Genomic DNA, 12,738 nt, shown 5'->3' with positions numbered 1-12,738 from the left:
TCATTGCCTTTTCTCTGCCATCTTGGCTCCACCCCCGGAAGGCAATATTCTTACCTAGACGAGAGGTATTTATTGTACTAAGTTTGGTTACCCCTCTAATCAGTTCCTTAAGAAGGGCCTTTGGTTCTTAACCTACTATCCACCTTTCTGTGTGTGTATGTGTGTGTGTGTGTGTGTATGGGGGGGAGAGTGGTGGTGGTGGTGGAGGTTAAGAGGGTGGGGGGGGGAGTAGTGTTGGCAGGGGAGGGAGATGGGAAAAATGTGGGAAAGTCTTTTAGATTAGAGGAATTTTTTTGGGGGCAGGGCAGTGAGGGTTAAATGACTTGCCCAGGGTCACACAGCTAGTGTCAAGTTTCTGACACTGGATTTGAACTCAGGTCCTCCTGAATCCAGGGCCAGTGCTTTATTCACTGTGCCACCTAGCTGCTCCCAGAAGAATATTATTTTTAAAAATATTTCTAGAGAAACTAAAAAAGGGTTTTTTTTTTCTTTTGTTGTTGTTTTTTGTTTTTTGTTTTAGTGAGGCAATTGGGGTTAAGTGACTTGCCCAGGGTCACACAGCTAGTGAATGTTAAGTGTCTGAGGCCGGATTTGAACTCAGGTACTCCTGACTCCAGGGCCGGTGCTCTATCCACTATGTCATCTAGCTGCCCCAAAAAGGAGGTTTTAAAATAGGTTTCTACACTGTGTCTAAACTCTTTTAGTTGGCTTTGAAGACCTTTTATAAACTGATACCAACCTACTTCCTCAGCTTGTTTTTAAAGGATATTTCATTTATTCTGTGTTCATGTGAAACAGAAACAGTAACTGCCCTCCAACATAAACTGTTTTTCCCCGTTTGTGCCCTTTTGCCACGTCCTGTGTCTGGAGTGATTCCTTATTTCTTCTTGTTGGATTCCCACCTATCCTTTAAAATATATTGTATAACTACTTTCATTAATTAAAGTTCCTTAAAATTTGAAAAAAAAATATAGCTCCAATTATAACTCCTCCATGGAAGGCCTTGCCTGATATATATATATATCACTTTGTTTTAAACTTTCCCAATGCATTTATGTGTTATTAAGTATTATGGTTAGCTGATAGCTTATTTTAGTTAGAGCTCCATTGATCACCTTTTGATGTCTAGGAAAAGCAAGGGATTCCCCCAGCTCATTGGGTGAACTCTTGATGGTAGACTTATGGGAGGACGTAGAATCATGAAGTTATGCATTTAAGAGCTGGAAGGGGCCTCAGAGGTCCTTTAGTCCAACTCCCTCATTTTACAGATGAGGAAACTTAAGTTCGGAGAGGGAAAATGTCATAAAGGTGTTAAGAAGCAGAGTCAGGATTTGAACCTGGGACGTGAACAAGAATCCTGCAGGAAGAAGAGGCACTGCATAGCTTGTAGTCTGCATCTTTGGGGAGAATATCCACGTTGGGGAGATCATAGATAGATTTGAATATAGTTATGGGTATCTACTACAACTACCAGACTGTAAACATTATGAGTGTATCTGCTGTGTCTTATTATAAACTTCATATCTTCTCCACAACCAACCAATATTTGTTTTTACCCGGTAAGCACTTGATGTGTTTTGTTTTAAATTGACTTTTAATTTAGTAGGTCTCTTAATAAGACAGTAATTATAGCTAATGACAATTATTATAGGTACTATGTACAATGCTACTATAGCCATATTGCACATGCAGACCTGTAATAATGCTTTGCTGTGGTTTAATTGTTTATTTCAATGGATTGTGTATTTTGAAATTGTATTATGAGACAATGAAAAACTCATTCTTCTCCCCTCCCATTTAATTCTGATTAGGTTTCTGTGGTTTACAACTCATTAGACTTTGAGCCAGAGATTTTCTTTGCCTTGGGATCGCCGATTGGTGTCTTTCTCACTGTACGTGGAGTGGATAGGATAGATGAGAATTACAGGCTTCCTACTTGCAAAGGATTCTTCAATATTTACCATCCAGTGAGTCAATTTAATTTACTCTTATTTGGAGAAAAGAGGAAGAACATGCTGTTTTTATATGTAGATTCTCATGGTTTTTACCAGGGTTGCTAGTAATCTAGATTTGTTAGTAAGGTACGCTATTTTTGCGTACTAAAGCTTTGGTGAAATGTCTTCCATGTAGCTTTTTGACCGTCTTTAGTCTCTTTGGAAAAAAAAAAGATTTTATTTGCACAAATTATTTTGGCTTATTAATTAAGACATTTTTATGAATGTTAACTATAAGAATTGATGGGTCTGGTCTTTTCAGAAAGTTGCTTAGGTACTCTTTTTTTTTTTTCACCCAAGTAAGGTGTGTAATTAAAGGTGAATAAATTATTTTTCAGTAATTCTTCACTCTTTTATTTATAGCTTGATCCTGTGGCATATCGATTAGAACCTATGATCATTCCAGATTTGGATATAAAACCAGTTCTCATTCCACATCACAAAGGCAGAAAAAGACTTCACCTAGGTAAAACTAAAATCACAATAAGATTTAATGTTGATATTTACTCTTTTCTGACTGTCAGATACAATACTTGTTTGGGGAAATGGAAGAGAAATAGTGAACAACATTTCTACTCTTGAAGAGCTTATATTAATGATTATAGGAGTGGAGAGGTTGAAAATGTGATCTTGAGAGGGAACATGATGGCAAAGTCTATAATAGATTTTTATTTTGTTCCTGTAAAGAGATTTTTACTCAGAATCTTGGTCAGATTTATTCACTTAAATTTCATAGGGTAAAAAATAAGGATTTTCAAGCATGTAATTGGAAATGTTGAACAGTGTGCTTGCATGAGAAACTAAATTCAATTGAAATTTGAGAAATAATTTGTTTTCTTTAGGTTCTCTAGAGGTTTATTTTTGTCCTTAATTACATTTTTTTAAATTGGTCTATTCGGTTTAATATCACCTGTATTTTCCCCCGTATCCCTTCCCTTAACCTTCCCAGACAACTAATCCTGACCAAACATTTATTTTAAAAAGATGAAGAGAAAAAATTCATCAAAACCCATCAACACACTGAAAAATCTGACTTTCAATAGCTTGGGATTTTTGTTATAAATGTCTTAGATTGGTGTCGTTTTGATTTTATTTAGAGCTGAAAGAAAGTCTCTCTCGTATGGGATCTGATTTGAAACAAGGTGTTATAAGCTCTTTGAAAAGTGCCTGGCAGATATTAAATGAATTTGCACGTGCTCACACCTCTTCCACTCAGTTACAAGAAGAATTGGAGAAGGTAGCTAGTCAGATCAAAGAAGAAGAAGAAAAGCAAGTAGTAGAAGGTAAATTTGACATTTCCCTATTAAAGGCATTTTCTCTAACATAATGTAACATTTGGAAATGTTCAGTTACTGTCCTTATTGTTGAAAACTAAGATGTCTTTGTGTAGAGAAAGCTGCCTTCTTCTCAAAATAGGAAATTTCAGCATCCAAGTTCTCTTTTCTCTCTTTCTTATTACCGTGCAATTTTTAATCTTGCAGAATAGCACGAACCTAGAGGAGAAAGTCAGAAATGAGTACTAGAATTTTGAAAAGGTATTTAAAGACGTCTTCTTTGAGACATGTAACAACTTGTTTAATTGTGATGTAGATAACTGCAATGTCAGGTCATTGTACCATGATAATTTTGGATTTCTCTGATTCTAATTCTATCTCCTTTCTTTTCTGCAATGCTCCCTCACCCCTTTTCTTCACAACTTCTGTCAGCTGGTTGGCTGTTTCTCCTCTTCTCTTTGTGTAGCCTGTCCTAACTTCCCCAGGCCCTTTGGAAGAATGAGGAGTCAGCCTGGTAGCTCCCCAGGTTGCTGCGGGTGTCGTGTCAAGCATCATTTCTCTTTGAGTCCTGAAAGTCAGCTAAAGTCAAAGGATAATGATTGAGTGATTGACTTTTATGTTGAAATGGTTTGAATTCTAGCAGAAAAGATTGTTGAAAGTCCAGATTTTTCCAAGGATGAGGACTTCTTAGGAAAGGTTGGAATGTTAAATGGAGGCCGCCGTATTGACTACGTTCTACAAGAAAAGCCAATAGAAAGTTTTAATGAATATCTTTTCGCTCTTCAGAGTCACTTATGTTACTGGTAAGAATTCTCATTGTAATTTTTTAGTTACTAGTTGTCTTTAACATTTGTATTTTAAAGTCATTTTCATTATTTATGAGGAAGAAAATTGCGTGACTTTGTGTTGTTTAAAACAAACTTAGCACTTGAAGTTTTTGTGTTTTTGTACTTATGTTGCCATTGAGTTTTATTTCCTTTTTTTTGTTATGCACTAGGTGGCAGCATATAATTTCCCTTTGCCTCAAGGTCTTTGTTAGTATTTTTTACATACTTTTACATACTTCCATACTTTTCTACAGAATAGAAATGAAAGAAGCCCTGAAAAGTCATCTCTTGTGTCCATTAAGAAATATAACCAGGACATATAACAATTTCTTCCCTCCTGTTGGACAATTCCTATGTTAAACAGTCTTGGTAATCTGTGTTTATCTTCCATTGTCTTTTTTTCTGAAGTAAATTTGTCTTTTTTATAGGGAATCTGAAGATACTGCTCTGTTACTACTTAAAGAAATTTATCGAACAATGAACATCAGCCCTGAGCAGCCCCAGCACTAATGAAACTACAGTTCCTAGTATGTAATTTTCTTGCAAATTATATAAACTGTGAACTGAAATACTTACATCTTTGAATGTTTTCTTGGAGATGATATCAAGATATTTTTTCCTTATTATTTTCTCTATCCTGTTCAATAGTTAGCAGAGAAGGAAGTGTTTTATAACTTCCCTGAATCATGCTGTGCATTAATATTGCTATAAAATGTTTCTTTCTCTGTGTAAAACTTAGTGCCTTTATCCTAAGTTTCTCGAATTTCCCAGATTTGTAGCAGTGTCTCAGTGTATGTGTCAGACATATGGAGACTCTTAAAATGTATCATTAATTCAGATAATTTTCACCTGTGTCATATGTGTGTAAATATTCCTTTTAAAAATATAAAGGTAGTAGAACTATCTTTGTAGAGTTAAATGCAAAATATTGACCATTGTTGCATACAGAATTCTAACTTTGTTTTCTACCAACAAACTAATTTTTCACATCAGACACTCTACCATATTCTGTTGCATAAATATTCCTTGAGCTCATTTAGAACTACATTAAGATGGGTATTCAAAGAATTATATATAATACAGAATATTTGATATTAACCTTGAATATCCCATCCTAATTGCTTAGTGGAAATTCCCAAATGTGCTTATCTATATAATGCTAGATGCAATTTTTGTATGTTAGGCATCCTAGTGGTATTATAATTTTTTTTTGGCTGGGGAAATGAGGGTTAAGTGACTTGCCCAAAGTCACACAGTAAGTATTAAGTGTCTGAGGCCAGATTTGAACTCAGGTCCTCCTGAACCCAGGGCTGGTGCTTTTTTTTTACTGTGCCACCTAACTGCCCCATGGTACTATAATATTAAAACAAATTAGCCTTCTTTCTACTCTTAACAGTTCAGAATACTAATGTTCAGAAAATAGAGTTTGAGGTTGATTGTTGATTGTGCTACTTGTGTAAGTTTTCTTTTAATAGTGGTTTTCTACAGGGAGCCTAAATTGTCACAGATACTATAAACTACTGATGGTTGCTATTTTATTATGTTTTTAATAGCATTTCTTATGTGAGAAGTATATTGTGCCTAATTAGATGGTAGCAGTTCCTGGAATATTGCAACTAATTTTTGTGTAATCACTGTAATCCATTTATATAACTGTGTAATTGGCAAGTACTTGCAAATATTATTCTGCCTGTCAGAGTGATCTTTACTGCTGTACTGACCAACTGTTTTAGTCAATTTGACCAAATTTGATATTTAGAATTATTTGGGCAAAAGAGCTATTTTTTTTTAAGTGAGGCAATTGGGGTTAAGTGACTTGCCCAGGGTCACACAGCTAGTAAGTGTCTGAGGCTGGATTTGAACTCAGGTCCTTCTGAATCCAGGGCTGGTACTTTATCTGCTGCGCCACCTAGCTGCCCCTATATATATATATATATATATATATATATATATATTTTTTTTTTTTTTGTGAGGTAATTGGGGTTAAGTGACTTGCCCAAGGTCACACAGCTAGTAAGTGTTAAGTGTCTGAGGCCAGATTTGAACTCAGGTACTCCTGACTCCAGGGCTGGTGCTCTATCCACTGTACCACCTAGCTGCCCCCCAAAAGAGCTATTTTTTTAATCTTTACCTACCATTGTTTACTTTTTCTTTTTCAGACAGATGGTAGTATTCCAATTATTGAAATGTAATATCAGAAGGATTCACAGTCTTAGATTTGAAATTAAAATGTGGAAGCTGTTTTATTGAATTATCTAAAGTTTTTATCTCTGAAGAAATGTCCTGGAATTTGATAGCTTTGTTATTTAATCTGAAACAAAAAATTTTGAACCTCATTTCCTTAGCAGTGTGATAGTTCATACAAAAAATTTTATCTCATTTTGTAAGGAATGGGGGATAGTTTTGATCTGTATCTGTGATTTCATTAGTGTAGGGAATTCCCAGTAAGGAATTCTCTAGTATTATAGCGCAGCAATTTCTTTGTATCTTGTAGTCTTAATTACCTAGGGAATTGAAAGTTTTGGCCAGTGTGAGTCAGTCAGGACTCAAATCTAGGTCCTTCTGACTCTGAGACTGGCTCTCTGGCCATTATGTTATGCAACTTATCAGATCAATTTTAGTAGTAGTAAAATTTAAACAAACTATCAAAATGATTTAAAAATATTCATTTGGGGGCAGCTAGGTGGCTCAGTGGATAGAGCACCGGCCCTGGATTCAGGAGTGCCTGAGTTCAAATCCGGCCTCAGACACTTACCACTTACTAGCTGTGTGACCCTGGGCAAGTCACTTAACCCCAATTCCCTCACTAAAAATATATATATTCATTTGTGTAACTAGCTCATTCATGTACAAGTCAATACATTTTTAGTTCCTTAAGCTTATGTTTCATAGGCACCTTTAGTTGTAGTCTAAAGATAAGTATCTTTAGAATTATTCATAAATTATAGATTTTTAAATGTCTTTTTCTCTATTTTGTTATGAAGCTTTAACATATAATAAAGTTCAGCTAAGTTCATAGAATATTTGTTAGGATGCCCCCACAAATTGGGTAGGCAGTATAAGGGCATAGGCTTAGATTTGTTTTCTTAAGCAAGTTATAGAATTTGTATTGTGAACTCTGAGTTTCCTTTGCTTTGATTATATTTGTAAAGCATTTAGTATAGATCTTGGCATATAATAGATGCTTAATAGAGGCTTCTTTCCTTCTCTTTATTTTTTAGGAAGCAACGCTATTTGACTATATCGTTATTCTAAATATGGAAAGTTCACTGATTTTTAAAACAAATTTCTTTTTTACAGAACGTTCCTATGGTGCTGAGAAATTTCTAAAAGGAATTCCTACAATTACCTTGGTGAAAGATGACAGGAAACAGTTTCATCAATTGTTCATTTTACAATTCTGAGATACAAGATTTTGTTAAAAAAAACAAAACCATAAACAGACACAATGAAACAAAACCCAACACCATCAATACCACATTTTACAAAATGGAGTTGGGAAAATATATCTGCATATTATAACAAATGATGCAGTTTTAATTTTCTCAAATCATTTTAATTGTACAGTTGTCAAATTGAGGTGATCAATGAAAATAGGTTTGTAGCATGCAGACTGTTATTTCTAATCCCTAGCAAACTACTGTGAGAGGGTTGGTAAACTTGTATTTTTTTTTTATCAAGGCAGGATGTCCTTATTAAAGTAAGGACTACTTGAGAAACTATAGTAATATTTTTTCTGAATAATTCATATTCCACTTAAAATGTGAATTTTAGCTTTGAGCTGCTTGAATGCAGGGTCATCTGTATTTGCTAAAAGTAAGTAACAAAATTCATTTATAGTCTAAGAAGGATCTCAGGCCTTATGATGCAGAGCAGAGATGCTTTTGGAGGTAAATGCTCTCATGCTCTTCTAAAGAGGTATGAGAGCTGCCATAGCACGTGTATCTTTATTTGTGAAGATAAATAGAGGCCAGGAACAGAAAATGAGAACATTTTCCCATTTTGTCATCTTAGAAAGCTGATGCTGTATTCTGGCTTCTAATGTTCCAAATAATGTGAAAACCAAAGTGGGTTTTGGCCAGATAAGTTTCCTTTTTTACCAAAGTGTGTTGCAAAGTATGAAATGTGTCACTTCTAAAATATAAAGCTAATAGTCTATGAAGGATGGCTCTTTAATATTTCTTTCAGTTTTACCTTTTTGATTCAAATGATCTAAATCTTTTCCTAATGCTAACTCTCTTCTTTTGTTACGCAGTAGAAGCATTTTGCACTATTTACATAACTCATGGAACATGGTGATTTTGGGGGGGAGGAAATTGCTGTATGATACACATTGTGTGTGTGTATATATTCTGATTAGCACAAATAAAAGAATTCTACCTGCATTTTTGCAGCAAACTGATGTATCTCTTGGTGTTTTTGTTCCTTGGTTTTTCAGTCAGTATGCTTTTAGTTTCTATGATGCATACCTGCTAATATTGTGAGAGTAAGTATATATTAGCATATCCGTGCGTATAACATGTTCATTGTATAATTATGTTTATAACCACATATCATAGACATAGATGATACAGTTTTAAAGTTGGAAGGGATTTTAGACATCGCCTAGGTGAAAACCTTTTCAGACCACTGAGGCCAAGAAAAGTAAAATAACTTGTGAAATCACTTGGCTAGTTAGAGCTGGAATTGCAGCCTGCTTCTTCCCACAGGGTCAGTATTATTGAAGCTGGGCGGGGGGGGGGGGGGGTCATCTTCAATCCATTCCTGAATAGTAATTCTACAACATAGAGAACAGAGGTCATAGCAGTTCAGAGACTTCTAGTGAGGTAGAAGTTATTGTTTCACAATGTAGCCAGTTCTCCTTTCCTGTAGCTAGGGATTTTTTTTCTTTATGCTTAAATTTGTCTCTCTGTTACTTTTACCCGTCAAAGAATAAATTCAGTACTTTTTTTTAGCCAAGGCATTTTTAATTACATGGGTATCCAATATTTATTCCTTGACCACAGACCCACAAGCAGACAGCTGTGTTCTAACTATGTGGAATATGACGGGCCAGTTCTAAGTCTTTCTACTTGCTTGAGAGGACAAAGGATAAATTGAGCTTGGTACAGAGTTGGAAGACACATATGGGTGGGGAGGAGCAGTGCAGTGCCTCGACAAGAAAACACAAAGAAGATGAGTGTTTAGGTCCTGTGTACCAGAACCCAAGTTTTGATTGTAATGTTCCAGGCTCTTTCCATTGTCCTGCCTAGAAATGGCATTCTTTCCCATGGAAACACTTTTCTTTCTAGTTTCTTGAAGTTAGCTACATTGAATGTACCTACAGGCTTTTGCAGAGATGTCAGTCTCTACAGAAGCACAACAAAATAAGACAGGTTTAGGGTCCCGATGCCACATATCCATTGTTACTAATCTTGTTTTCTTGGGTTGAGCAGAACAAGTCTGATCTTTTCCTTGTTGTAGATACTTCTAGACAGCCATAATGTCTTGTCTCCTCCATGTCTTTCCAAGGCTAAACAGTCCAAGTTCTTTTAACAGAACCTTATATAGGGTGGGCCAAAAGTCACCAAGTGGTCTCAATATTCCATAACTCCTTTATTTTTTGTTTTTGATTTACAATATCATAACATCATATACAGTGTATATAAGAAGTGTATTGATATTATGTGTGAAAAATCCAATCTTGTAAATGGTGAAAAATAAAAAAAATAATTTTCAGAAAGTTGTTAAAACATTGGGACTTTTGACCCACACTATAGTATGATCTCTTGAAGCCTAGGAGACTAGTTGCCATTTCAGTGTTCTCAAATGTCCTTTGTAAAATTTTATGCCCAGAAGTAAGCATGCCCTTCTAGATGTGGTCTGACTCCAGAAGAGTACAGAGACATGACTGCCTCCTTATTCTTTTCACTACCCCAGTGGATGGGTCCTTTTTCATATTTCCTTTTCTAAATGGTACCAAAAACCATTAGAAAAGATCCAGAAGAGGCCCTCTGCAGTGTTGTCCGCCAATTCCAACTTTAGTACTGGTTCTCTTAGCGCCATCTCCCTATAGAACAAATTATTTCTTGACAAGATGGAAAATAAAAAGACTCAGTTGAGGCAGAGGGAAATCCAAACCTGTGTCAAGGAGCTTTGGGGAGAAAGATGAGAAAGAGGAAAGAAGTATAATCCTGAACATTTAGGCAGGAAACACTTTCCTCAGGGTTGCAATCTGGACTTGGTGAGGAAGAAGCTGCAGCAGGGAATGTTACTGGCTGATTAATGGTGGTTAGCTTCCTGTACGAAGTATACTGAAGCAACTGAGATGAGGTGAAAAGAAGCTGGCATAGTTTATTGAGTGCCCTGGACTTCGAGAGTAGATTTCAAAGAATTATGACTCAAAGGTAACTTTTTTTTTGTTTGTTTTGTTTTGGGGGGGGGGTTTGTGAGGCAATTGGGGTTAAGTGACTTGCCCAGGGTCACACAGCTAGTAAGTGTCAAGTGTCTGAGGCCAGATTTGAACTCAGGTACTCCTGAATCCAGGGCTGGTGCTTCCACTGCGTCATCTAGCTGCCCCAAAGGTAACTCATCTTAACAGGTATGGGAGAGTTCCAAAGGTATTATAAATGATCTTATCAAGGAGGTTATCTAGAGATTAAGGTAATTACATGAACTCATATTTTAAAAGGATAAATACAATAAATACAAAAGAACAGCAATGTCCTGTAGGAAAAGCATTAAGACCAAAAGGTCAGAAAGAACTGATATTTCTCTTGTTCTTCTCTTCAGAGATAAAAGCCTATGCACAAACTCCAAAGACTTGATAGTCCTTACATTTTTTTGAGTACGCAACATGTGTTGAACATACAGCACAAGTTTCACTTCTTAAAGCGACCTGCTGCCATCTTGACAGTTGAATGTGTTTTGTACCAGTTGAGTTCTCAACCCAAGAATCTAAAGTAATTCAAGTCGTGTTTTCTGGGAATAGAGCAAAATGCTTTGGGGAGTGCCAGCTGCTTTCTGATAACTCTGTGGGATCAACTGCAGTTCAGTTGAGTATCCTATCACACAGCTTCAATTTCTTCCAGGGTGCCAGTGAGCTGGCATGTTGAACAGAAACACTGGGCCTGTAGTCAGGAAGAGAGAGCTGATGCTAACTTGGGCAAGTCGCTTAACTTCTGTCTGCTTCAGTTTTCTTAATTGTAGTAATGTAGCACCTCCCTCCCAGAGTGGTTGTGAGGGTTAAATATTTGTAAAGCACCTAGCATGGTGCCTGGCACATAGTAGGTGTTAATAAGTGCTTGTTTCCTTCCTTCCAAGGTCTCATAACAACGAAGGCATCTTGGGAATGAGACTTTGAATTCCTAAGGATGATGTTAAGGGGGTTGGGTAAAAAAGTATATTTTTAGCTATGCTGTAAAAAAATAGGAAGAACCAAATCTAGAATAGAACTGTAGCCTAAGCTAGGTGAGGGGACAGAGAAGGTGAACTGCTCATGTTTGCTAATGTTTTCTTTACCAAGGAGAGAAAGTGAACAAATGGTTCATGGGAATTGAAAGTCCAGATAATTGAGGAGATAGTGAGAAGATAACCTGGTTGTCTTAAGTGAGTTCAAGTCCCCCGGCCTAGATGAATTATATCCCAAACCCCTGAAAAAGCCTACGAATATAATTGCTAAATTTTTATTATTGGTTGAATTTGTGTGTGTGTGTGTTCTTAATTATCAACGAACATTTCAAGATGGAAGAGGATTGTATAAGAAAATAACTTGTTGAGTAGTGTTTTTTTTGTTAAATACATTGATAATGTATTAACAAAATATTTTATTGATGGTCTTTAAAAATGTCATTACTACGTAGTAAACAACTTTCCTTGTCTACCCTCAAGTTGAAGTCTTTTTTGTTTGTTTGTTGAAGTCTTTTCTTTTAACAAATATTTATAGACAAGCAGAACAAATCAAGGCTACTTTTTTTTTGAGATCATATATCTCATTTTGTTCTTCTAACCTCTTAACCTAGGGTCAGCAAACTTGTTTATTTAAAAAAAATTGATAACTGTATTTAAATATAAATGGTTTCCTTTGTAATCCTATGTATTTTATGCTTTGAAAAATATTGTGAGAATGAGTCCATAACCTTCATGGAAATGCCAAAGGGGTCCACCATAGAAAAAAAGTAAAGAACCCTTGTTCTAATCCATTATGTCAGTGCCAAAAGGTGAGTGGTATATTTAACCATCAGTCTTATGAAGTCACGATTGGTTGCTGCTTTTGTCAGAGTGCTGAGCTCTTTCAAAGTTTTTCCTTTCTTGTGGTGAGTGTGGTTATGTGTTTTGTTTTCCTCTTCTCGTTTTCCTCTTCATCAATTCATCTAAGTGTTTCTATATTTCTGACTATAGAATATTCATTAAGATTCATATTCATAAAGGTACAATAAAATTCCATTACATTAGTATGCCACAGTTTGTTTAGCTATTTCCCTGGTTCATGGACACCTGTTTTGTTCTCTGATTTTTTGGTAGAGAAAAAAAAAGTTGCTGTAAATGTACTTTTACACATGATTTCCATCCTCTGTTCTTGATCTTCTTTGGGGTATATGTCTAGTAGTGCTTCCTGGGTCAGAGGGTTTAGGTTTAGTGACTTTTTGAATGTGGTTCCAAATA

The 12,738-nt window shown here is 35.8% G+C and overlaps 1 protein-coding gene across 5 annotated transcripts in view; it reads left to right on the top strand.

Moving 5' to 3' along the window:
• The window catches only part of LOC122742449 (SEC23 interacting protein), a 39,602-nt gene extending 31,109 nt beyond the window's left edge, over positions 1 to 8,493 (top strand). For 3 of the 5 annotated variants that reach the window (XM_043986699.1, XM_043986700.1, XM_043986697.1), the window contains 6 exons: positions 1,812 to 1,967; positions 2,358 to 2,460; positions 3,092 to 3,277; positions 3,909 to 4,071; positions 4,524 to 4,622; positions 7,396 to 8,493. In XM_043986699.1, coding sequence (XP_043842634.1) covers positions 1,812 to 1,967; positions 2,358 to 2,460; positions 3,092 to 3,277; positions 3,909 to 4,071; positions 4,524 to 4,605 — 690 coding nt within the window. In that variant the 3' untranslated portion in view covers positions 4,606 to 4,622; positions 7,396 to 8,493. Of the gene's footprint in view, positions 1 to 1,811; positions 1,968 to 2,357; positions 2,461 to 3,091; positions 3,278 to 3,734; positions 4,072 to 4,523; positions 4,623 to 7,395 lie in introns of those variants that run through there. The other 2 variants (XM_043986698.1, XM_043986701.1) reach the window with 2 other exon arrangements.
• Positions 8,494 to 12,738: the final 4,245 nt, after the last annotated feature.

This window comes from Dromiciops gliroides, chromosome 2 (assembly GCF_019393635.1).
Source record: "Dromiciops gliroides isolate mDroGli1 chromosome 2, mDroGli1.pri, whole genome shotgun sequence".
In the NCBI taxonomy this organism is placed as follows: domain Eukaryota; kingdom Metazoa; phylum Chordata; class Mammalia; order Microbiotheria; family Microbiotheriidae; genus Dromiciops; species Dromiciops gliroides.
This window is presented reverse-complemented; position numbering and strand designations above follow the sequence as displayed.